This window comes from Stenella coeruleoalba (genome assembly GCF_951394435.1).
Source record: "Stenella coeruleoalba genome assembly, chromosome: 6".
Classification (NCBI taxonomy): Eukaryota; Metazoa; Chordata; class Mammalia; order Artiodactyla; family Delphinidae; genus Stenella; species Stenella coeruleoalba.
Genome location: NC_137151.1, coordinates 6,345,141 through 6,371,294, shown reverse-complemented (window position 1 = coordinate 6,371,294; position 26,154 = coordinate 6,345,141). Strand labels below are relative to the sequence as shown.

Sequence of the window (26,154 nt, the reverse complement as noted above, 5' to 3'; positions counted from 1 at the left end):
ATTGTGATGATTTAAACCACAAATGCCTTCCCTATTTAAATATTCCAATCAGTACTGTTAGTACACGTACCTCGGAGAATTCTTTCCTCATGGCAACGAAGAAAGTCCCAGATTCTAACAGTGCCGTCATCAGAGCATGTAGCAAATTTATTATCCGTGGGTGAGAAACTGTTACATGAAGACACACAGCAGGGGAAAGAAGTCAGCATTTAACAGATTATCTGTGCTTCTCAGACAGGGAAAAATAAAAACACTGTGCTGCGTTATAAACAGGAGAGGGAAGTATCCACAGTGAAGAAGCCCTTAAAGAGAATGTTGTCAGCTAACAAATGTATCTCATCAAAAGAAGAATTCAACAGAGTAGCTGCTTCTTAGTTTTCAATCAGCAATATTCAGAGAACTTTATGAGTGTATTATTAGTACTAATGTTACCCACACTCTCCAGTATAGTATTTCCTATGGTACCAACAGAAAACATGGAGCGGATTTAAGTGGAGAAACGAAACAAATTCTATCTTTGCAATATTCCTGTAAAGTCTTTTAAATCACATAGGAATACTGCTCAAAAAATTAGCATCAGCTTCTGCTTCAAACTTCATAAAAGTTTCAGACAGGCTGTTTAAAGACTGGTTACGTGCTCGCTTCGGCAGCACATATACTAAAGACTGGTTGCTACACATCCCTACAGATGATGTTTCTGATTTATGTAAAAGGTCTGTGGAAAACGTTCACACCTTCTTCCAGGCAAGCTATCCCATGAATGTTGCACTTTTTGAAGAAAACTAACATGGGGACCTTCTGACTGTTTAAAGCCAAAGAATATGCTTGCAAAGGAGGAATCCATTTTTTCCTCCCTGTAGAAGACCATCAAGTTTCTCATCTAAGAACTCCCCTGAACTTCTGAACCCTTTGCCTAAGAAAGGACCAACTGCGAAAATTCAATGTATGGTCAGGACAATAAGGCAAAGTCTTTGCAGAAGCGTGTTTATCCAATAACTTTTGTTAAGATTCTGAAAGTAGAAACAAGTGACTGCAGTGGATGATGTTTCTATAAAGATGTCAACCTCCTCCCACACGTGGGTGGCACAACGGTCAAGAATGCTGCTTAGCTTTCTTTATTCTTGAGGCTGCAGCAATTCTTCAGGCTTGTTTTTTGAAACTTTTTTTTTCCATTTCTACTATACATATCTCACTGATATGTAAAAATATACAACTCACTGAAAATATTTTAAACTCCCACTTATGATACATTTGCATTACTGATGTTATCAACAGTGAATCAGAAGGAAAGTCTTCTTGACATTGGTCTGCTTACAGTTTCAAAGCTTGAAAGAACCCACTCATTAATCCATTAATGTTTGCCACATCCAGAGTTACTTGTGAGAGTTTTTAGTCCTATACTTTCCTTTTGAAGTCGTGGCATAACCAAGCCAACCAGGGTCTTCACTTAAGCCTTTTTTATCTTGTATTTTGTGTGAACTCTGAAGGTGTTTTCTGTAGGCTTTAGATTTTATTCAGTTGTATAATTAAAGACTGAATTCTTTATTTGGAATGAAATATTCTTGTCTTACATAGTAGGTAATAAAAATGAATAACGTATACACATTATTAACCATAAACGAAAAGAGAAAACCAGTGCAAAATGCGGCAGACAATACATCTCTAACATATTGCAAAGGCTGATACCGGGACAACACTACTTCAGAAAAGTGCCAGCAAAATGGTGAATGTGTGAAAACAAAGAAAAATATTGTGTTTATAGGGTGCAGAAAGTTTCCCAGAATCTGACAGAGCCCATGCATCTCTGCACCCAGAATACACTTAGAGAATAATTTAACCATGACAATAGGGACTACAGAAAATGGTATATTGTGTATAAACCTGGCCTCTCTAATCGCCTCCTTATGTGCCTGGAACATCTTGACGTTGTTCATGTTCGACTGCCAATATTTCACATATCCTCCGTGGTCCGCTGTCAACATCCACATGTCATTATGTGACCAAGTCATGGCTCTTACTGGGCTATCGTGAGCCTGTGAAAACACAAAACATTTGTAAACATTATATAAAAGAATATATGATGGAAGCCTTTACAGGAGCATATATTAACTCATAACAATAAGCTGTCCAATTGTAAGTTTAAAATGCCAAGAAAGTAACTATATATCAAGTTCTTTACAGTAACAAAGGATGATGCTACCATCTGATGATTACTGTTACCTGTAATATTGTTTCAAAATTGAAAGTGAGTCCATTCCACAAGGTGAACTCTCCACTAGAGGCTCCAGTGACTAACCGTCTTCCTTCTGGAGTCCACTGGGGAAAAAAAAAAGACATTATACAAGGTCACGAATCCTCAACCTTAATTTTTAGAACACTTAGAAAGTCTTTATTTATAAAATATCCAATAATTGACATTAAGTGGACGATACTGACTTTCACTTAAGACTATAGCTCAGATTTATAAGCAAGTACTTTGTCAGAAAAGAACTTGTATTAACACAGTGCAAGGAAAGCTCTAGCACTTTAGCTCATTAATTAAAATTAATAAGTGCTTTTTTTTTTTTGCGGTATGTGGGCCTCTCACTGTTGTGGCCTCTCCCGTTGCAGAGCACAGGCTCCGGACGCACAGGCTCAGAGGCCGTGGCTCACGGGCCCAGCCGCTCCGCAGCATGTGGGATCTTCCCGGACCGGGGCACGAACCCGTGTCCCCTGCATCGGCAGGCGGACTCTCAACCACTGCGCCACCAGGGAAGCCCCAATAAGTGCATTTTAAATACATGTTAAGTTACACACACCTAGGCACTCTAAAGAGCATTTCAAAACAAAATACGCAAAGACTTAATTTTTCTAGAATACATGGCAGACCAACATAAATAAGATGGTCAGTCACCAGAAAAATTCAAAGACTAAATGTATAAAGGATATGGTTTATTACAGCTGCTAGTGAACCAATTCAGGCAAAAATGTTACCAGTGTCTTGTGAAAAAACAGTATTACATACCAATTTAAGGACATCAAGGCTATCAAACTTTTCCTGGAAGCTAAACGTACAATATATACTATATACATGTATATATATTTTTTTAAGTTCTTCGTTCACAGTATTAGGCAGTGACAGGTCTTATGCTAATCTAGTCTCCAAAAAAATGTAATACAACAGAGGCATGACTAACAGTACCCCAATATTTCAATGTCACAATTTGCACACTGAAGGGAATCTGTGATATATGCTTATCAACTCAAAATGCAACATATTTTTTCTTACTTTTATTTTCAAGTTTCTATGATAGATTACACGTTCATTTTCCTTAGATGTAAATACATGAAATATCAACATAAGAATCCTATTAGTAAAAAGTGTGACACAGAGTTGAAAACTACAAGTGTGTTTATAGGATGAGATACACGAAATGAAGTCTGTTTGGTAAATTTCACAGATATATATGACAAGCCAGCCTTTTACTGTTTACCTGCAGATCATGATTTTGATTTTTATTAATAAAATCCTCCTACTTTCCTAGTTTCTGTTATCTGCTATGGATCCCAACCCAGTAGACACTACAAGCAATCAAACTGCTGACACAGGACTCACAGTCTTTATGTCTTTAATACCTTGTAATTTGGACTTGCCTCTACTACGTGCAAATTTCTTAAGACCTTATAGCTTGATTCCCAAATGAGAAATCTACCCATCTAATAAGATACAGGACACAGAATGCTTCGATGTTATTCATTCCAAAAAGGTTTTGTGTTATGCTAACAAGATATTAAAATTAGCTGCCATCGTACTCCTTTTCCCAAATTCCCTGGCAAGCAAAATTACACTACATACTGGTTGGCTCTCCTAATACAAAAGCCATTCAAATAATATTTCTTTACTAATGGTTTCTACTCTAATAGGCCTCTGAAGCAAACAGGAGGCCTAAGACTGACTACCACATTTGTATGGAACTCAAGCCAGAGTCTCTTCCAGCCCCTCTCAGTTCTCCCGGCTGTCTATCACAACAACTCCCTAATAAGAAGACCTGCTTATTTTGCTCATTTGCCACAATGTTTGCCATGACTGTTTTTTCTCTGTCCCATTATTTTTTTCAATTCTTATTTGCTCCACTTTGACTATTAACTTTCCTACATTTCTGGACTTGATATACTGCTAACCAGCAAGTGCATTCTTACTAGCAGACCACAAAAAAATGATTATACCATTATCTATGGAAATATTAACAGGATGCCTGGGAGACAGAGATGGGAAGACTTTTTTATTGCAAACCCCTTCAAATTTTAATAATTTGAACCATGTTAATATATTATTTATTTTTAAATTATATTTTAAAAATTCTAGTGAAAATGTATAGAGTACCTACAATGTACCTTCATGGAGCTGACAATTATGGTCTACCATTGGTCTTCAGCTCTTCTTAGGTGTTTTCCTTCCTAGTAACCCTAAGAGTTTTCATTCGCCTTGAGATGCTGCTCTCTAAACAGTAACAAAACAATCCTATTCAAGAGCAAGTCAGACACCTGCTGCAATATATATATATCCATGGCCAGCTCAGAGAGAATTCTATGGAAATTGCAACATGAAGAAAAGCAATCCAAAAGTACTACCTTACTAAATGTGGATATAGTGGATAAATGATTGGATATTTCAAAATAAAAATACAAGCAATACACTGATTTTTATCCCAGATATACATTTAAAATAATGTTTAATTTTCTTTGCAAATATATTTGCAGGCTAACTCAGAGTTAATTTATCCAAAAAATATCAAATACTTACCCTAACAACAAATACTGGACACTTTACTTTATTTGTTGATGTTCGAACAAACTTTGTTGTTACTGCATTCATAGGATTATTCAACATCCCAATAGGTGGAACCAGCTACAAAAAAAAAAAAAATGGGGTTTAAAGATCACAAACAGGGCATAAACCAGGGACATGACAAGGTAATTACTTCAACATTTAAAGACAAATTCAGGACCATATAGGACTTTCAAAACACTATTATAATAGATTGCAATTAGTCTATAGTAATTAAATGAAGAAAAAGAAGATACAGGAAAGTTAAATGCCCATAATTACTAAATAAACAATAAAATCAAGTGCCAGATTTCCCCCAATTACTTCTCAAAGTCAACACAATTAAACACATTCATAACAAGCCAAGTTTAAAATTAACTTTCTTGTTACAGAGACTCTGAGGCAGTGCAATCTTTTGCTGGACACTGCTTTAAACCCCAAATCAAAAGTTCATCCGTTACCAGATTAAAAGGAAAATTTAAATTGAGATTTAAAAAAAAAAAACCATGGTTTACACAGATATGTTATATTATCCCTTTAGGAATGTTTTGTTTTAATTATAAAAATGTAAAAAGAAAAGTCCATGTTTGAATTAGAGATCCCATAGTTCAAATGTCCAAGCAAAGAGGTTTCTATTAAGCTAGCATGACATATCTTATACTTACATCATTATAATAACCTGCATCAGGCTGAATTGCCCGCATATCTCTCTGGTCTCTTTGCCATATTCTATTCTGTTAAAAATAAATTAATCAATCAATCAATATATTGTCTAATTATACTCAATCTGAAACATAAGTAAATATTTACAAAATGCAAGCTGTCGTTAAATGGGGAAAAAAGAAGACTAAAACTTTTTCATTATGTTCTAAAACAGATAATAGTGGGTATCTTAAGAGATTTCCCCTCTTATCACACTGACACTGCTTAGAATTTCCCTCCTTTCTTTACTCATATTATGCCCAACCAATCATCCAAGATGCTGCTGACCCCAACACCTTCTCACTGACCATACCTTAGCAAAAGGAAAAAGGTCAAGGGGTAGACAGACGTTCCCAATTCCTTCAAAATCCTCAGCACAAAACAATTCCTCTTATCTTGGTGTTGGTTTTCTTAATTCCTCCCAAACTTTCCTAGGCTAGTTTTCCAACTGAAACACCTGAAAAAGCCTAAATCTGTCTTTACCTCTGAATGAATATTTTTGCTATGTGCCTGCAACATACTAATTATGCCCAATATGCATATAGGTCTTTTAACAACTTGTCTCAGGTAATGAAAAGCAGACAAATTTTCTTCACAGGAGGCAGAGCAGACCAAAACCTGATTAACGTGGAGTTAGCAATGAAAAAAGCAAATCACAGAGGCTTAAGACAAGAAAGGTTAAGACAAGTAAATAAAGAAGTCAAAGGGGAGATAAGCCAAGCTGACACAGGTTTAGGCAGACCCCTACTCTGCCTTTATTTGCCACGTCAGAGTTGGTTTCACCCTGTAAGACTGTAGTAGGTGCTCAACCCTCCAAGTAAATAGAGCCCTTTTCCCTGAGGGGTTTGGAGAGTCGTGTTCTGATGCCAGTGTCTTGGACATGCAAGTCACTATTCTGAACACATGTTCTAATACAAATATTCTTATGTTGGTAGTCTCTTAACATTTCATATACACTGTGGGTTTAACAAGTGTTTAAAAGTTGGCCTAGTTGGACAAAAGTACCCTCTTCTGAAATACAGTGTGAACCTTTAGAACAAAACCTATTTTTAAGTTGGAGTCTAATAATTTTTGAGATTATTCATGCATGCAAAGAGTAAAAAAAAAAGTACTCTTTTTTTATTGAGGTGATTGGCCTCATTTGAAATTCTACTTCATCCTACTAATTCAAAAAACACAGGTATACTTATTACCCTGCATTATAAAAACTTTCTTCTTTTTAAGAAACCAAAGTTTGGTCATCTGAAGTACATTAACTATACTTACCTCCAAATACTTAATTACAGATGGATTATAGTCTATGGTTTTTCGGTTTACTGCTTTTCTCATTCGTTTTCCATCAAAGGTAAGCTGTTGCATTGCTTGCTGCTGTGCAAAATCAGGTCGCTTATAAAATAGCTGTCGAGGTGCCTGGTGTTGGAACCTTGGCATATGGAAAAAACGAGGAGGAGAACCAATTTCTGTAGCCATGGTGATGTTTTCCTTCTAGGACACTAGGGTAAGGAAAAAGTACTGTCACTACAAATATATCAGCACTATAACACTGCCTGAAAATATTTTTAAATGAACATTTTTTTACACTTCTCTTCCTTTTCCTAATATGCACCATTTTTAGCTTTTAGTCAACCTATTTCCAAAATGAACTATTAAATTTAATGGCAGAGACCAGTTACACATTTGAAAAAGGTCAATTCACAGAATAAATGCGAATAAGTATTTGCTGTAAAATTTAGCCTGATGGAAGGAAAAATCACTGTTTATAACAGCTTGGGGCAATTGTGTTGTGCACGTGTGGGGTGGGTAAATTGTGGAGGGTAAGGAAGGTAAAATCACTGAGAACTGTTCACATTTTTAAAATGAAGTTTTCATTAGATGTTTGATAGTAAAACACATCATTTTAAGTTTATCGTAAGACCCCCATTTTATACAAGTCACTAAAAAATTTTAAAACCTGACATTTTGTCCTTTTAAATTTCCTAGGACTAGTGTAAAAAGTGGAATAAACTATCTTACTTCATATGAATGCTAAAAGTATGTATATCTAATTTCAGGCTCAAAGTAACTACCACAGAAACTTATTTCTCAATATGTGGATTTACATATTTATAAGGCAATATTAAGCTAACATCTGAAGAAAAAAATGTTAAGAGCTTACAGTTTTTCAACTTTAGTGTTCTCCAATTAAACTTACATTCCAATAATACAAATATGCATGATTTAAAACCACATTTTCAAGCATATTTTAAAAATCAGACCATGAAAAAAAAAATCAGACCATGAAAAAACACATAAAGGGTGTTATAACCATTTTGGTAATTTTGTTTGAAAATGAGGAATGATTAGACTCTCCATTATTTTTCTATATTCTTACATTTGCCTTTCTTCATTCAAGACACTAAATAGGGCTTCCCTGGTGGCACAGTGGTTGAGAGTCCGCCTGCCGATGCAGGGAACACGGGTTCATGCGCCGGTCCGGGAAGATCCCACGCGCCGCGGAGCAGCTAGGCCCGTGAGCCATGGCTGCGGAGCCTGTGTGTCTGGAGCCTGTGCTCCGCAACGGGAGAGGCCCCAACAGTGAGAGGTCCGCGTACCGCAAAAAAAAAAAAAAGAGACACTAAATAAAGGACCTGAAAATAAATCTGTGATTTCCTCTGGATGAAAATAGTCTTAGTGCTAGCTAATTCACCCTTGTCCCTTTAGTATCTCCTGAAACCATTGAATAATGATAACAGAAAGGAAATGGGGCAGGAGGAGGGGTAGGGGTGGGGGTGGGGGTGGGGAGATAAGTCCTGACTCCCAAGACACCAAAAGTAAACAGTGCAATTAAACGTGCATCTAATACATATTACTCCCACTACTCTGGAGCAATCCCAGAAGACCCCTGACAAATGTTCATCTGTAATGAGATGAGACACATTCTCAGGCTGTGTGTATATTAAATTAGAATGCATTTGCCTCAATAAGGTTGGTGAAGGAATATGTTTATTCAGCTATCCCATAAATCCAACCAAGTTTCAGCATGCAGATTTCAATTAACGGCTTTAATTCAGATGTCTACTCCAGTAATTCTAAAAGGATGCAGCTTTGAAAAGTATATTTTAAAATTACTATTTTTTTCACTTTATAATCATCAAATTTCTAATTTTATTAGAATAAAATTATCCTAATATTCTAGTTTCTAATATTATTGATATCAAATGAGAATAAAGATTTTTACACGTATCAAAAGAGGCTTAAAAATTATTCAGCCAAAAAAACAAGGGAATGAGGTGCTGACACATGCTACAACATGAATGAATCTCAAAAACACTACCCAAGTGAAAGAAGCCAGACGTAAAAGGTCACATATTGTATGATTTCATTTACACCCAAATTCAGAACAGGCTAATACATAGTGACAGAAAGCATATTAGTGGTTGCCAGGGGCAGGGGAAGGGCAGAATGGGCAATGACTGCTTAATGGGAATGGGGTTTCCTTTGGGGACGATGAAAATATTTGGAACCAGGCAGAGGTGGTGGCTGCACGACACTGTGAATATACTAAGTGGTGCTGAATTACACACTTTAAAATGGTTAAGACAGTGAATTTCATGTTATATGACTTTTACCTCAGTTAAAGAATGGGGGGTTTAAACTGCTGGAAAAACTTTTATATGGAGAGTAGATGAAACATTATCAGAAAGCTGATGGTATTAAAGCTGGGTGACGGGTACCTGGATGTAAAGCACTAACCAAGAGCCAAACCAAGGATCTACTGTACAAATATGAGGAAAATGACTGAAGTCAAATACAAAACAACCAGTGTGTTATTACTAACACTCTTGAATAATTCACATGTTAAAGCTAGAAAAAATATTACTCCTTCATTTAAGACCTTTCCATTTACAGATCTGTTGAGCAAAACTTGTTCTGTAAAAAAGGCCTTTAACTTTTCCTTGAATGGTCAAGTACCACTTGTGTTCTAGAAATAAAGGTCCGGCATGGGGACTTACTTCCCTGGTGGCGCAGCCCACATGCCGTGGAGCAACTAAGCCCATGCGCCACAACTACTGAGCTTGTGCCCTAGAGCCCGCAAGCCACAACTACTAAGCCTGAGTGCTGCAACTACGGAAGCCAGCGCGCCTAGAGCCCGTGCTCCGCAACAAGCCTGCGCGCCACAACGAAGAGTAGCGCCCGCTCGCCGCAACTAGAGAAAGCCCGCGCACAGCAACAAAGACCCAACACAGCCACAAAAAAAAAAAAAAAAATTAGAAAGGTCCGGCATGAAGAAAACGAAAAAAAATATTATATTCTAAACCAAAATCCAGCCCTAAAATAAAACAAGAAAAGCTCCTAACAATACAGTAACCAGTCTTCATAAATGCCTTACACACTTCAGCTTCACTTCTGCAAACCACTGTAATTTGCCCAAAGTCAAAACAGAGCCTCTTAGTGGCTGTTATGAGCTCAACTGTGTCCCCCCAAAAATTCGTACATTGAAGTCCTAACTTCCAGTACCTCAGAATGTGACTGCACTTGGAGATAAAGCCCTAACCCTTGTGACTGGCATCCCAATAAGAGAAGGATATTAGGACACAGGCATGCACAGAAGGAAGGCCATGTGAAAACATGGAAGACGAAAGCCATCTACAAGCCAAGAAGAGAGGTCTCAGAAGAAACCAACCCCCTGCTCACACCTTAATCTCAGATTTCTAACTTCCAAAACTGAGAAAATTAATTTCTGTTGTTTAAGCCACACAGTCTGTGGCACTTTGTCATGGCAACCCTAGCAGACTAACACAGAGGCAGAGGCAGAGCAAAATACCTGGACCTCCTGACTCTCCTTCAAATCTTCCTTTGGGTTGCCAAAGATTTCAGCAATAATGATATAGCAGCTTTCAATGACTGAAACAGCAGAAAACTTGAAATATGAGGTTGAAAAATGAATGACCCAGATAGAAAAACCATCAATCAAATCATTAAAACTATCCTTTTCAGGCTTCACTCAGGACTATACTTCAAGGAACTATATATATAACCAAATACAGAAAAAGAAATAAGAGCTTTATCTTTCATAAAAATAATTACTGTAATTTCTACTCACTGAAGTACTCACACTTGAGCTACACTAACAGAAGAGAACAATTTAAACCAGAAGGCAGGGTTGTCCCCAAAGCATATTCATCTCATATCTGGGGTAGAGCGGGAGGGAGGGAGATAAGAGGGGATGGGGTGGGGAGAAGGGGGCTGTAGGCAACACAGAAACTGAGGCAGAATGAGCATAAGTAATTTGCGTATGATTATTAAACACACACTAACAATAGAACCAAATTGCTAAGGAAAAAAAATCACCTGAAACATTGAATTCATCATGTCTTTCTCATACACACAAACCTTCAATGTTTAAAGAAATCAGCACAATTTTATCAAATGCCTACTTTTTATTATACCTAGCACAGGGTACAACATATTGTCGTAATTCACTGAATATCACTTCTAAGTTCATAGATTTCATACTTTGTGTTTTTTGGTCCCCATCTCTATTTTTCGCAAATACAAAGACTCCTCTGAAGTCACAAAAGTCTGCAGCATATTCTTAGCCTTCAAGCTTAAAACTACTCTCCAAAATTAGGCAGGTCATGCCACTTCTCTGCATCTGTTTTCTCAACCTGGACAACAAGTCTAATGTAGATAACTTCAAAGATCCTTTTTGCTCAAAGATATTATTTTGCATGAAATATATTATTCTTTTAGCCAATGTACTGACTAGTCTGTTGAACAAACTGGAATACCCAGACGCGTTTGTGTATGCAAATCCATACAAGCATTATAATTCTGCTTCTTGTCCCAACTATTACAAAACAACCTTTTATAATCTTAGTCATGTGATACTACCAAGGTTATAAATGAAGATAGGGAAAAAACCACAAATGCTTTTTTTTTTAACAGCTTTATTGGGATGTAATTTACATACCATAATTTCAACGCTTTAATGTATACAATTCAGTGGTTCTTAGTGTAACCACTAAAAGACTTGTGTAACCATCACAACATCCAATTTTAGATTTCTGTCCCCCCACAAAAAAACCCGTTACACATTTACAATGCTTTTTCATTCTCCTCAACCCTCTCAGTCCTAGGCAATCACCAATCTACTTTCTGCCTCTACAGATTTGCTCTTCTGGGCATTTCATATAAATGGGACCATACAATACGTGATCTTTTGTGAGTGGCTGCTTTTACCTTACATAATGCTTTCATGGTTCATCCATGTTGTAACATGGATCAATATTTCATTCCTTTTTATAGCTGAATGCTATTCTATTGTACGGATATTCCACATTTTGTTTATTCATTTAACAGATTGACATTTGAGTTTTTTCCAACTTTTGTTTGTATAAACATGCTTCTGTGAACATTCACGTACAAGCTTTTGTGCAAACATAAGTTTTTATTTCTGTTAGGTATATATTTAGTAGTGGAACTGCTGGGTCATACGGTAACTCTATGTTTAACATTTGGAGGAACTGTCAAGCTGTTCTGCAAAGTGGCCACCCATTTTACATTCCCACCAGCAATGTATGTGGGTTTCAATCTCTTGTCTTTTAGCCTAGCATGTCATCTATGCTGGAAAACGTTTCACATGTAGTTGAGAAGGATGCGTATTTTACTGTTCGGTTGAGTGTTCTGTAGACATTTATTAGGTCTTGATAATTCAGAGTGTTGTCCAAGTCTTCTATATCCTTGTTGATCTTCTACCTAATTGTTCTATCCATTATTGACCGTGGAGTACTGAAGCCTCTACCTAATGTTGTGGAATTATCTATGTCTTCCTTCAATTCTTCGTGTATTTTGCTATTTTCTTCTTCATGTGTTTTGGTTTTATCTTATTCAGGACACATATGTTAATAATTTTTGTATCTTCCCTTTTTTATCATAAAATGTCCCTTTTCATATCTAGTAATTTTTTGTTTGTTTTAAAGTCTATTTTTTCTGGTATTAGTATGGCCACTTCAGCATGCTTATGGTTGCTATATGCATGATGTATATTTTTTCATCCTTTTACTTTGTACACATTAGACCTTTGAATCCAAGGAGTGTCTCCTACAGAAAACATTTTTTTAAACCCAGTTTGACAATATATGACTTTTGATTGTATTGTTTAATTCATTACATGTAGTTTTTATTGTTGATATGGTAGGATTTATTTATGTTTAACACTTTACCTTTGGTTTTCTACATGTCTCATGTATTTGTTTTTTGTTATTGTTCCTCCATTTTCCTTTTTTTTACATATTAATTTTATGATTAATGATTGTCATGTTCTACCAAATAAACAGACAACTTTTATATATGAATTGCCATTACAGCAAATCTCTAGATCACTTTGGGAAGAATTGATATATTTAAAATATTGATAGTCATTATTTACAAAGATATCTTTTTTAACATCTTTATTGGAGTATAATTGCTTTACAATGGTTAGTTTCTGCTTTATAACAAAGTGAATCAGTTTTATATATATATATATATATATATATATATGTTCCCATATCTCTTCCCTCTTGCATCTCCCTGCCTCCCACCCTCCCTATCCCACCCCTCTAGGTGGTCACAAAGCACCGAGCTGATCTCCCTGTGCTATGTGGCTGCTTCCCACTAGCTATCTATTTTACGTTTGGTAGTGTATATATGTCCATGCCACTCTCTCACTTTGTCCCAGCTTACCCTTCCCCCTCCCCATATCCTCAAGTCCATTCCCTAGTAGGTCTGTGTCTTTATTCCCATCTTGCCCCTAGGTGCTTCATGACCTTTTTTTTTTTTTCTTAGATTCCATATATACGTGTTAGCATACGATATTTGTTTTTCTCTTTCTGACTTACTTCACTCTGTATGACAGACTCTAGGTCCATCCACCTCACTACAAATAACTCAGTTTCGTTTCTTTTTATGGCTGAGTAATATTCCATTGTATATATGTGCCACATGTTCTTTATCCATTCATCCGATGATGGACACTTAGGTTGCTTCCATGTCCTAGCTATTGTAAATAGAGCTGCAATCAACATTTTGGTAGACGACTCTTTTTGAATTATGGTTTTCTCAGGGTATATGCCCAGTAGTGGGATTGCTGGGTCATATGGTAGTTCTATTTGTAGTTTTTTAAGGAACCTCCATACTGTTCTCCATAGTGGCTGTATCAATTTACATTCCCACCAACAGTGCAAGAGGGTTCCCTTTTCTCCACACCCTCTCCAGCATTTATTGTTTGTAGATTTTTTGATGATGGCCATTCTGACCAGTGAATCACAAATGCTTTTCTTAAAGAAGTCATTACAAGTTTCACATTGTAGAATTGTGCTAAACAGTAACTCATTTTATTGAACCTAACTTCTAATTAAAGTAATAAAAGCTCTATACTAGTCGTAACACAAGCTCAAAAATTAGAGCAACAATAGCAGAATGAACAGAAAGAGATTTATGAGATGTAAGACTTAAATTGAAAATTATATAGCAAAAGTTATTAATAATGAGCAGGCACCATCAAATTCACTGAGGCAGTTACTAGTTACTAGCTATGAATACATACTTACGAACTGTTGAATCTGTTGAAAAAACCCTGTGACATGGGGAAGCATAACAAGAAATGTAATTCATTTCAAGAAGTAATCAATGAGCACTAACTACTTGACAGGCTAAAGACAGAGACACACATAAAGTCTGTCCTCAAGACTGACAGTTCATCAGAACAGAAGAGCTCATCAAGAAAGCAATGTGAGAATACTACTATATTGAGAATCTACTATGCTTGTTTACCAGGAACTATTCATAGGCAATAGGGATATAACACAGGATGCTTACTGCACAATTCAGCCTCAAGAAGTTTAAATTCAGGGTGGGGTGGGGGAAGGTTGGAGGAAAAGACAGAAGAAAGAAACAAAAATAAGTAACATTCATTCATTCAGCACACCACATCCTGAATAATCTTTTCCCCAACCAAACGTAATCCAAAATAATCTTCCCCAAGCAAACATTTCTGACTCCATGAGAAAAATTTTACCATCACAGCCAATCTCCAACTAAAACACAGGCGGAAATGTGTACAGTTGACTCTTGAACAATGCGGGGTTAACCTGAGTATAACTTATAGTCAGCCCTCCATATCCACGGTTCTTCGCAACTTCAGATTCAACCAACAAATGGACCATGCAGTACTGTAGTATTTACTATCGAAAACTATCTGTGTCTAAGTGGACCTGCACAGATCAAACCCACATTGGTCAAGGGTCAAATGTATTTTTTATTGGAAAATAACATTGCTAAACCTTAACTAATTCGACAAATTCAATCCAAAATGAATTTACTAAATGCTTCACACAATTGAATAAAAATATCTTTACGATTCAGGAGGGTAGATCTGAAAAGAAACCTCCATGGCCTGAAAGTTCATCAATTGCTCTGAAGTAATGTTTTTCCTTTAAACCAGAAGTCATATCCTATTGGTGGTTCCTAAAATCAATGTGGCTGACAACTAGTATTACTTTAAAAATTTAAAAAATAGAACAGACAAGATTGAACCACACATTTTAAAGGAAAGAACTGCTTCTGTAAAACTTGTTTCGGTTGTACATGTGTGTACACTAGGTCACAATGTAAAAAAGTATTTCCTTCCTGTTAATTTGTCAAAAGTGAAAGCAGGGCTTCCCTGGTGGCGCAGTGGTTGAGAGTCCGCCTGCCAACGCAGGGGACATGGGTTTGTGCCCCGGTCCGGGAAGATCCCACGTGCCACGGAGCGGCTGGGCCTGTGAGCCATGGCCGCTGAGCTGCGCGTCCGGAGCCTGTGCTCCGCAATGGGGGGGGGGGGGGGGGGGGCACAACAGTGAGAGGTCCGCATTCCGCAAAAAAAAAAAAAAAAAAAGTGAAAGCAAATGGTTTAATGTTAACAAACCGTTCAGTGAAGACCACAGTTTCTTATTTATGCTATCTTCTGCTTATGATGACTTAATTTCTGCTGCCACTGAGAATCCATAGCCAAATAAGTTCAAATACAGCATCTGTCTAGTGTGGGTACAGTGCCTGGCTACAGTAGCTATGGCACCAGAATCTGGCTGAACTATGAAATATAACAGTTCTTACCGTGTCAACCACTAATCAGAGCTTTCTGATCAGCACATGAAAGCTTGTTTCCCCAAACTGAGAGGAAAGAATTCTAACCGAAAGCAAACTACTGATGCATTAAATAGTTAGGAGAGCAAGTACAATTACTGAAGGGCTTTTAAAAGTAACAAAAGATTTTAAGATCACCACCCTCATTAACACAAACCTGGTCCCCTAGGTCAGAACCTCAGCCTGGGAACCTCTACTGAAGATTATCACCAGACCATTAGGTCCTGAGATGGAGAATCTACCCTAAAAGAGATCTGATACCTAATCTGCCAAAGAACTTTGAGGGGATCTACACGAGTGGTAAAGAACAAGGCCAATAACACAGTGATCAATACGTTCTCTCTTCAATGTCCAATCATTGATAAATATGAATCCTGAACAAATCAGGAGACATTATGTTGAGACCATTCCATCTTTTTTTTTTTTTTTTTTTTTTTTTTGCGGTACGCGGGCCTCTCACTGTTGTGGCCTCTCCCGTTGCGGAGCACACGCTCCGGACGCGCAGGCTCAGCGGCCATGGCTCAGCGGCCATGGCTTATGGGCCCAGCCGCTCCGCGGCATGTGGGATCTTCCCGGACCAGGACACGAACCCGTGTCCCCTACATCGGCAGGCGGACTCTCTACCACTGCGCCACCAGGGTAGCCCTCCATCTTTTAAAGAATAAACAAGAAGGCAACTGTTTAAATAAGTAGTTTTTAAAAGTTCACGATTCTGTATCTTGCTGATGACTAACTCTGACATTAAAGATCAACTTTACTTAACTCTCAGTGTAGGAGTTTTCCAACTTTTATTGCTTTCAGCCTCAGATTTACCTGCATAATTCTTTGTAACTTGGGGTAAGCAGCTTTGGTTGTATACTTAGGTACAAGGGTACTGAAACATTTTAGTGGATACTGCACTCGACCAGTTTAATATACATGTTACCTGATACTGTATTTGGGCTTTTACATTCAGTTTTCTGTGCCATTTCAAAAGCTAACTTTAATATTTAATGTACATATGACCACAAATCTGACTGTCTACTCAACTGGAAAGTAACAACTCAATATTTCAAAAGTGTGATACTGGGATAAGGGACCTGTACCATCAACGGTTTTCAATGGAGATAAAGTCAGTGGTTATTGGATATGTTTATTTCCCCTTGTCATTAGCATAGAAAGAGGATTCTCCATTCTTAAACTTTTCAAACTGCATTGCAATTTATCAACTGTCTAAACCAATAAAAACTGGACAAACCAATTCTCACTGGATTAGCGAACTACCTTTGTAAAAGTAAACAGAAACCATGCCCCATTTTCTAGATAAGGTAAGTAATCATAAAGTGACCTCCTAAATTAAAGATAAGGAATTCAAAGATTCAAGTGTGAGTTGAAGTCAGCAGTTCCTAAGGCCAGACTTTAAGAGTCTCATCTTCATTCTGATTTAATAGTATGGGATATGAACTGGGCAGCAGAGTTTTAAAAGCTCCCAGGTGATACTTTAGTGTGGCAAAATTTGGGAACCACTGGACAAAGTAACTTGGATAGCTTACTTCTGAAACAGTTTCTTTTTTTTTTTAGCTGCACCCTGCAGCTTGTGAGATCTTAGTTCCCCAACCAGGGATTGAAACCCGGCCACAGCAGTGTAAGTGCCAAGTCCTAACCACTGGACTACCAGGGAATTCAATGAAACAGTTTCTTTATAGCAGCAAATTCTTAAAACTTTTTATTTCAGGACCACTTTACTCTTTTTTGTTGTTGTTGTTGTTGTTCTGTGGTACGCGGGCCTCTCACTGTTGTGGTCTCTCCCGTTGCGGAGCACAGGCTCCAGACGCGCAGGCCCAGCGGCCATGGCTCACGGGCCCAGCCGCTATGGCTCACGGGCCCAGCCGCTCCATGGCATGTGGGATCTTCCCGGACCAGGGCACGAATCCGTGTCCCCTGCATCGGCAGGCGGACTCTCAACCACTGCCCCACCAGGGAAGCCCTACTCTTAAAAATCGAGGATTTCCCCCCAATTTTTGTTAATTGTTGTATTTATATCCATAGATACTTGCCATATTAGAAATTAAAACAGAAAAATCCAAAGTATTAATTTAATTTAGAATAATGATAAACCTATTATAATAACTATTTTCTCTTCACCAGAAACAACTAATGAGAGACTGGCATTGCTTTTTATATTTTTGCAAATCTCCTTAATGTCTAGCTTAACTGAAAACAGCTGGATTCTCATGTCTGCTTCTGCATTCAATCTGCTGCAATATGTTATTATTTAGGTTAGAGTACATGAAAAATATCTGGACCCACAGAGATATACATTTGGAAGAAGGAAGATTTTTATTTTAATAGCCTTCTCAGAAAACTATGGGTATTCTTTGATATTCCAACAAAACTTGACAAGTGATAGTTTATTAAATATTAACTGTAATGCAGCCTCTGAAATCACATCAATAAGCTTTCTGTACTCTATCATATTAAAATACACTGGTTTATCTTGCACTTTGGAACTTTAAACCATGCATGGTTTTTCAACACCATGCACTCATCACTTGGAAAACACTGGTTCCACAAAATCAGGCATTTCATCTGTCACACTTCTTACAAAACATGTAATAATCATTTTTATTAAATCAGCATTGATCTCATCATAAAAACTATTAACTACTGGGAAACTCAACCTCACAGACACAAGTTTTCCAAAACTCTAATTCTTGCTTGAAAACTCAATTTTTATCACTGGCAACAAATACTAAGTTTCTTTCCTTGAAGCAACAGTCTACTTACATTCATCTTCAAGAAAAGTATTTAACATATACTCAAGAAGTCTGAATGCCATAGCTTGTCATTCTTTTCATTTAAATTTAATATTTTTATATACTTTAAAAAATTACAGTTGATTTACAATATTGTGTTAACTTCTGCTGTACAGCAAAGTGATTCAGTTACACATATGTATACATTTTTTTGTATATTCTTTTCCATTATGGTTTATCACAAGATATTGAATCTAGTTCTCTGTGCTGTACTGTAGGACCTCGTTGTTTATTAATTTTACATGTAATGGTTTGCATCTACTAACCCCAAACTCCCACTCCATCTCTCCCCCTCCCCTCCTCCCCCTCTGGCAACCACAAGTCTGTTCTCTATGTCTGTGAATCTGTTTCTGTTTCACAGATAAGTTCATTTGTGTCATATTTTAGATTCCACATACGATAACATACGGTATTTGTCTTTCTCCTTCTGACTTACTTCACTTAATATGATAATCTCTAGGTCCATCCATATTGCTGCAAATGGCATTATTTCATTCTTTTTTATGGCTGAGTAGCATTCCACTGTATATATGTACCACATCATCTTTATCCATTCATCTGTCGATGGACATTTAGGTTGCTTCCATGTCTTGGCTATTGTGAATAGTGCTGCTATGAACATAAGGGTACATGTACCTTTTGAATTATAATTTTAACTGGATATATGCCAAGGAGTGGGATTGCTGGATCATATGGCAACTCTATTTTTAGTTTTTTGAGGAACCTCCATACCATTTTCCATAGTGGCTGCACCAATTTACATTCCCACCAATGGTGTAGAAGGGTTCCCTTTTCTCCACACTCTCCAGCATTTGTTATTTGTAGACTTTTTAATGATGGCCATTCTGACCAGTGTGAGGTGATACCTCGTGGTAGTTTTGATTTGCATTTCTCTAATAATTAGCAATTTTGAGCATCTTTTCATGTGCCTGTTGGCCATCTGTATGTCTTCTTTGGAGAAATGTCTATTTAAGTTTTCTGCCCATTTTTCGATTGGGTTTTTGTTGTTGAGTTGTATGAGCTGTTTGTATATTTTGGAAATTAATCCCTTGTCGGTCACATAGTTTACAAATATTTTCTCCCATTCCACAGGTTGTCTTTTTGTTTTGTATTGTTTCCTTTGCTGTGCAAAAGCTTGTAAGTTTGATTAGGTCACATTTGTTTATTTTGCTTTTATTTCTATAGCCTTGGGTGACTGACCTAAGAGAACACTGATACAATTTATGTCGAAGAATGTTTTGCCTATGTTCTCTTTTAGGAGTTTACGGTGCCATGTCTTATACTTAAGGCTTTAAGACATTTTGAATTTATTTTTGTGTATGGTGTGAGGGTGTGTTCTAACTTTATTGATTTACATGCAGCTGTCTGACTTTCCCAACACCACTTGCTGTAGAGACTATCTTTCTCCCATTGTATGTACTTGCCTCCTCTGATGAAAATTAGTTGACCTTAGTTGTGTGGGTTTGTTTCTGAGCGGTCTTTTCTGTTTCATTGATCCAGATATCTGTTTTTGTGCCAATACCATGCTGTTTTGATTGCTTTAGCTTTGTAGTTGTCTCTGAAGTCTGGGAGGGTTATCCCTCCTGCTTTGTTCTTTTTCCTCAGGATTGCTTTGGCAATTCTGGGTCTTTTATGGTTCCATATAAACTTTAGGATTATTTGTTCTAGTTCTGTGAAAATGTAATGGGTAATCTGATTGGGATCACATTGAATCTGTAGATTGCTTTGGGCAGTATGGCCATTTTAACAATATTAATTCTTCCAATCCAAGAGCATGGATACCTTTCCATTTCTTTGAATCATCTCCAATTTCCTTTATTAGTTTTATAGTCCTCAGCATATAAGTCGTTCACCTCCTTGGGCAGGTTTATTCCTATACACTTTTATCTTTTAAAGCAGTTCTAGGTCCACAGCAAAAGTGAGCAGAAGGCACAGAGTTCCTGCGCACAGTACCCCTCCCTCACAACATTCAGCATCAGACTGAAAGTTAAAATCAGCGTACCAATATTAACACATCACTATCACCCAAAGCCTAAAGTTTATATAAGGGTTCACTCTCGGTGTTGTACATCCTATGGGTTTTGAAAAATGTATTCAGATTGACTTCTTTCACACAGCAGTATGTATTTAAAGTCCCTCCAGGTCTTTTCCACAATAGCTTAGCTCATTTCTTTTTAGCACTGACTAACATTCCATTGTCTGGATGTACCACTCTTTGTTTATCCACTCACCTATAAAGTATATCTTGGTTACCTAAGTTTCGGCAATTAGTAATGAAGTTACTATAAACATTCACATGCAAGTTTTTTCTATGAATTTACTTTCAACTAATTTGGTTAAACACCAAGAAGTGCGATTACTGGATCCTCTGGTAAGAGTATACTTCATTTTGGGACTTCCCTGGTGGTCCACTGGTTAAGACTCCACACTTCCAGTAGGGGACCTGGGTTCGATCCCTGGTCAGGGAACTAGATCCCACATGCCGCAACTAAGACCCAGCACAGCCAAATAAATAATTTTTTTTTAAAGTATACTTCATTTTGTAAAAAACTAACAAACCGTCCAAAGTGGCTGCACCATTTTGCATTTCCACCAGCAATGAATGAGGCTTTGTGTTGCTCCACAGCCTCACCAGCATTTGGTGATGTCAGTGTTTTGGATTTTAGACATTCTAACGGGTGTGCAGTGGTATCTCGTTGTTTTAATTTGCAATTCCCTAATGATGTATGATGCTAGGCATCTTTCCATATTCTTATTTGTCACCTGTATATCTTCTTTGGAGAGGTGTCTGTTCAGATCTTTTGCCCGTTTTTTAAACTGAGTTATACATTTTCTTATTGTTAAGTTTTAAGAGTTCTCTGCATATCTTGGGTAACAGTCTTTTATCAGATATGTCTTCTGCAAATATCTTCTCTCAGTCTGTGGCTTATCTTCTCATACTCTTAATTAATTTATTTTTAAAGTTACATGCAACGGACTTCCCTGGTGGTTCAGTGGTTAAGAATCTGCCTGCCAATGCAGGGGACACAGGTTTGAGCCCTGCTCCGGGAAGACCCCACATGCCACGGAGCAACTAAGCCCGTGTGCCACAACTACTGAAGCGCATGCTCTAGAGCCAGCATGCCAAACTACTGAAGGCTGAGCGCCTAGAGCCCATGCTCCACAACAAGAGAAACCACCGAAGTGAGAAGCCCACACACAACAAAGAGTAGCCCCCGCTCGCTGCAACTAGAGAAAGCCCACGCACAGCAACGAAGACCCAATGCAGCCAAAATTAAATTTATTTTAAAAATAAAATAAATAAAATATACCTGTAAAAAAAAAAAAGCTACATGCAGCAAAATTCACTTTTTGGTATACCTTTCTAAGTTTTAACAAATGCATAGAACCATGGAACAATCAAGATGTAGAACAGTTTCACCACCCCCATATATTCCTTCACACTGGCCCGCTGTTACAGATCTCCTACCACTACTCCTAGTCCCCAGCAACCATTGATCTGTTTCCTATCCCTGTAATTGTGTGTGGGTTTTTTTGGCCGCTAGGTGCGGCATGCAGGATCTAACTTGTGACCCCTGCAGTGGAAGCATGGAGTCGTAACCACTGGACCACCAGGGAAGTCCCCTCATCATTGTAGTTTCTGTCTTTTACAGAATGTCATATAAATAGAATCATACATTGTATATAGACTTTTAAGTCTGGCATTTTCTATTCAGCATAATACTTTTGAGATTCGCCAACGCTATCGCAAATTCCTTTTTTTACTGTTGAATTCTATGGACATACCACAACTGCTTATCCATTTACCAATTCAGGAACATTTGGCTTTTTGCAGTGCTTGGCAATTTAAACAGAATTGCTATAAACATTCACACGTACTTTTTGTGTGACCTAAGTTTTCATTTTTCATGGGTAAATATCTAGGATTGAAACTGCTGGGTCATGTTAAGTTTATGTTTAACTTTATGGAAAGCAGCCAAACTGGTTCCCAAAGTGGCTGTACCATTTTGCATTCCCAACAGCAATGCATAAAAGTTCCAGTTGCTCTACATCCTCACTTATACTTGGTATAGTCTACTAGGGGGAGGACATGGTTGTTTGTTTTGCTTTTTAGTCATTCTAATAGTAGAGAAGTAGTATCTTGTTGAGGTTTAGTTTGCATTTCCCTAGTGACTAATGATGTAGAAGCCTTTTCAGATATTTGTCACACATGTATCTTTACCAGCAAAGCTTCTTTTCAAATCTTTTGCCTATTTTTAAATTGGATTTTAGTTTTTTGGGCCACGCCACACCGCTTGCGGGATCTTAGTTCCCTGACCAGGGATTGAACCGAAGCCCTTGGCATTGAGAGGGTGAAGCCCTAATCACTGGACTGCCAGGGAATTCCCTCTGGTTATTTTCTTACTGTTGGGTTCTGAGAGTTCTTTCCATAATCTACACACAAAATCTTTATCAGATATGTTATCTGAGAATATTTTCTCTCAGTCTGTCACTTCTTTTCATTCTCTTCACCATTTCTTTCAGAGTAGAAGTTTTTCATCTTAATGCAATCAAACTTATCAACTGATTTCGTACTTTCGATTACATCTAAGAAGTCTCTATCTAAGCCAAGGCTGCAAAGATTTTCTCCTGTCGATTTTATTGCTTTACATTTTCCAATTGTACTGTAAACAATTATAAAAAAGACTCATCTTTTTTCTACTGAATTGTCTTTCACATTTTGTGGGGGGTCTACCTCAATATCTTGATTACCGTAACTGTAAAGAATATCTTGAAATCAGCCAGATCTCATATCAGATTCTCCAACTATGTTGTTCTTTATCAAGTGTTTCAGCAATCTGTGCTCCTTTGCCATTCTATGATTTTTTAAAGCAGCTTATCATTGATTACCTACAAAAAATGCTCCTGGGATTCTGAGCTGGTGAATCAATTTGAGGAGAAATTACACCCTAATGTTTAGTCTTCAAAACCACAAAAAGGTAAATTCTCTACAATTTCTTGGGCCTTCCTTAATTTCTTTAATCAGTTTTGTAGTTTTCGGCTCACAGATCCTGTACACATTTTGCTAGACTTGTATCTATTTTTTGGTGCTTTTTAAATGGTACCATTTTTTACATATTTTCATTGCTGCAATTCCAATTAATTGTATTTCCATACTGAAATACAATAATTGTATACACTGTCTATATAACCTGAAATCTTGCTAAACTCACTTATTAGTTCTAGAAGCTTTCCTGTAGATTTCTTGGGGTTTTCTGCACAATCATGTCATCTGCAAATAGGGGCAATTTTATTTCTTCCTTTCTGTTCTAAAAGCCCTTTGTAATTCTCTTTCTTGCCTTATTGCACTGTTCTTAATTTCAAGGGGAAAAGCATTGTCTTCCACTATTAAGTATTCACTATTAAATATGACATTAGCTATAGACTTTTATAGATGCCCTTCATGAGTGAAAGAAAATCCCCTCCATTCCTAGTTTGTAAGAATTTTTAGCATGAAAGTATGAAGAATTGTATCAAACGCTTATTCTCTATCTACAAAGACTAGTATATTAATATGGTAGATTACCCCAACTGATTTTCAAATGTTGAACAGCCTTTCATTTCCAAAATAAACCGCATTTATTGTGACATATTATATCCATTTTATAATTAGCTGTATTTGATACAGTCACTAATATTTTGTAACTCTTCCATCCATGTTCGTGAGGAGTATTGGTATAGTTTTATTTTCTTGTATATCTTTATCTGGTTTTGTATCAAGCCTCATATAGCGAGTTGAGAAGTGTTTCTTCTAATATCTCCTGGAAGAGACTCTATAGAACTTGCATTATTTCCTCTTTTTTTTTGGCTACGCAGCATGTGGGATCTTAGTTCCCTGACCAGGGATCAAACCCATGCCCCCTGCAGTGGAAGCACGGAGTCTTAACCACCGGACCGCCAGGGAACTCCCATGTATTATTTCCTCCTTACGTGTTTGGTAAACGTCACCTGTGAAACCATCTGAACATCAAGTTTCTTGTTTTGAAAGGATTTTAACTATGAAATCAGTTTCTTTAAAAGATATAGGACTGGGACTTCCCTGGCGGTCCAGTGGTTAAGACTCTGTGCTTCCAACGCAGGGGGCACAGGTTCAATCCCTGGTCGGGGAACTAGGATCCCACATGCCACGGAGCCAAATAAAAAAAAGAGAGAGAGGGACTTCCCTAGTGGTCCAGTGGTAAAGAATCCAAGCCAGGAAGAGAGCTCTCACCAGAACTTGACTATGCTGGTACCGTGATTTCAGATTTTCAGCTTCTAGAACTGTGAGAAAACAAATTTCTGTTGTTTAATCACTGTTTCAGTCTGTGGTAATTTGTTATAGCAGCCTGAGGAGACAAATACGTACTGTGTGATGAAATGGGAAGTGTAGATAAAGTGCTTTTTCTCACTTACAAAAGTATGTCATTTCTCTTGAAGGACAATTATGTAATGATAATACTCACTTTTTTTAATGGAACACATTTTTTACTTAAAAGAATGACAGACTGTTCAGACAGAGGTGGGGAGAGTATAGAGAAGGAGGTGCCCAAATGAACCATCAGGAATGAAAGAAGGGCTATCACTACAGAGCTTACAGACATTAAAATGATAATAAGGGAATAATATGAAAATTCTATGCCCTAAAATTTAATAACTTGAGTGAAAATGAACAATTCCTGCAACAACACAAACTACTAAAAGTCACTCAAGAAGAAATAGATAACCTGAATAGTCCTGTCTCTCTTGCTCTTTTTTTTTTTTTTTGGCTGTGTCAGGTCTTAGTTGTGGCATGCGGGATCTTTGTTGAGGCACGTGGGATCTTTCATTGCGGTGAGGGCTCTTCATTGTGGTGCGCAGGCTTAATTGCCCCCACGGCATGTGGGATCTTAGTTCCCCAACCAGGGGTTGAACCCATGTCCCCTGCATTGGATAGGGCAGAGAGAAAGAAACAGCAAGTTCTCTGGTGTCTCTTCTTATAAAGACACTAATCCCATCATGAAGGCCCTACCTTCATGATTTCATCTAAAACTAATTATCTCCCAAAGGCCCCATCTCCAAATCCCATCACTGGGAGTTAGTGTTCCAACATACGATTCTCACAGGGACACAATTCTGTCCACAGTACACTACACTGTATTTTAAAACACACATTCAAGGTTTAACATTTAAATAAATTAATTATTTTTACTGCTTGTCAATGACATTCTTAAGTAAAATGCTTTTTTCATTTTAACTACCAGTGTGAGGTGACAGTAAACATACAGTGACTACTAACACAGTTGGTACCACTGCCTTGAATCATGTTAAGGAGCCAGCATTTTTATCCATTATTGCTTTTATACCATAAGTGCAAATGTCAACACAGTAAAAAAGCCTAATAATATCTTAGCATGATTATAAAAATAGTTCTGGCCTCACCTTGAGAATTCACCACTGCCTTACAAAGTTAAGTTCAAATAACTACCACAGAAAAAATTTTTACAAACTGCAATATTTATTAGGAATTTAAGATATTCACATAGTATTCACAATAGATACAACTAATATTAAAAACTTGATCCATTCCTAAATTTTCCAAATTCACTGATGAAAATGATCAATCTATGCTTTCATTTGATGAATGTAAACCTTAGAAGGAAATATAAAGTTCTACAGGATCTAAAATAGAAGAAACTACCTTGGTTG

General features: G+C 37.3%; 1 protein-coding gene across 5 annotated transcripts in view; it reads right to left on the bottom strand.

The window, feature by feature from the left end:
• WDR33 (WD repeat domain 33) overlaps positions 1-26,154 on the bottom strand; it is a 103,502-nt gene that overhangs the window by 54,380 nt on the left and 22,968 nt on the right. For all 5 annotated transcript variants that reach the window (XM_079924101.1, XM_079924102.1, XM_079924103.1 and 2 more), the window contains exons 2-7: positions 6,776-7,002; positions 5,473-5,541; positions 4,784-4,888; positions 2,221-2,316; positions 1,882-2,033; positions 71-168 (exon numbers count right to left, since the gene is read on the bottom strand). In XM_079924101.1, coding sequence (XP_079780227.1) covers positions 71-168; positions 1,882-2,033; positions 2,221-2,316; positions 4,784-4,888; positions 5,473-5,541; positions 6,776-6,979 — 724 coding nt within the window. In that variant the 5' untranslated portion in view covers positions 6,980-7,002. The remainder of the gene's footprint in view (positions 1-70; positions 169-1,881; positions 2,034-2,220; positions 2,317-4,783; positions 4,889-5,472; positions 5,542-6,775; positions 7,003-26,154) is intronic.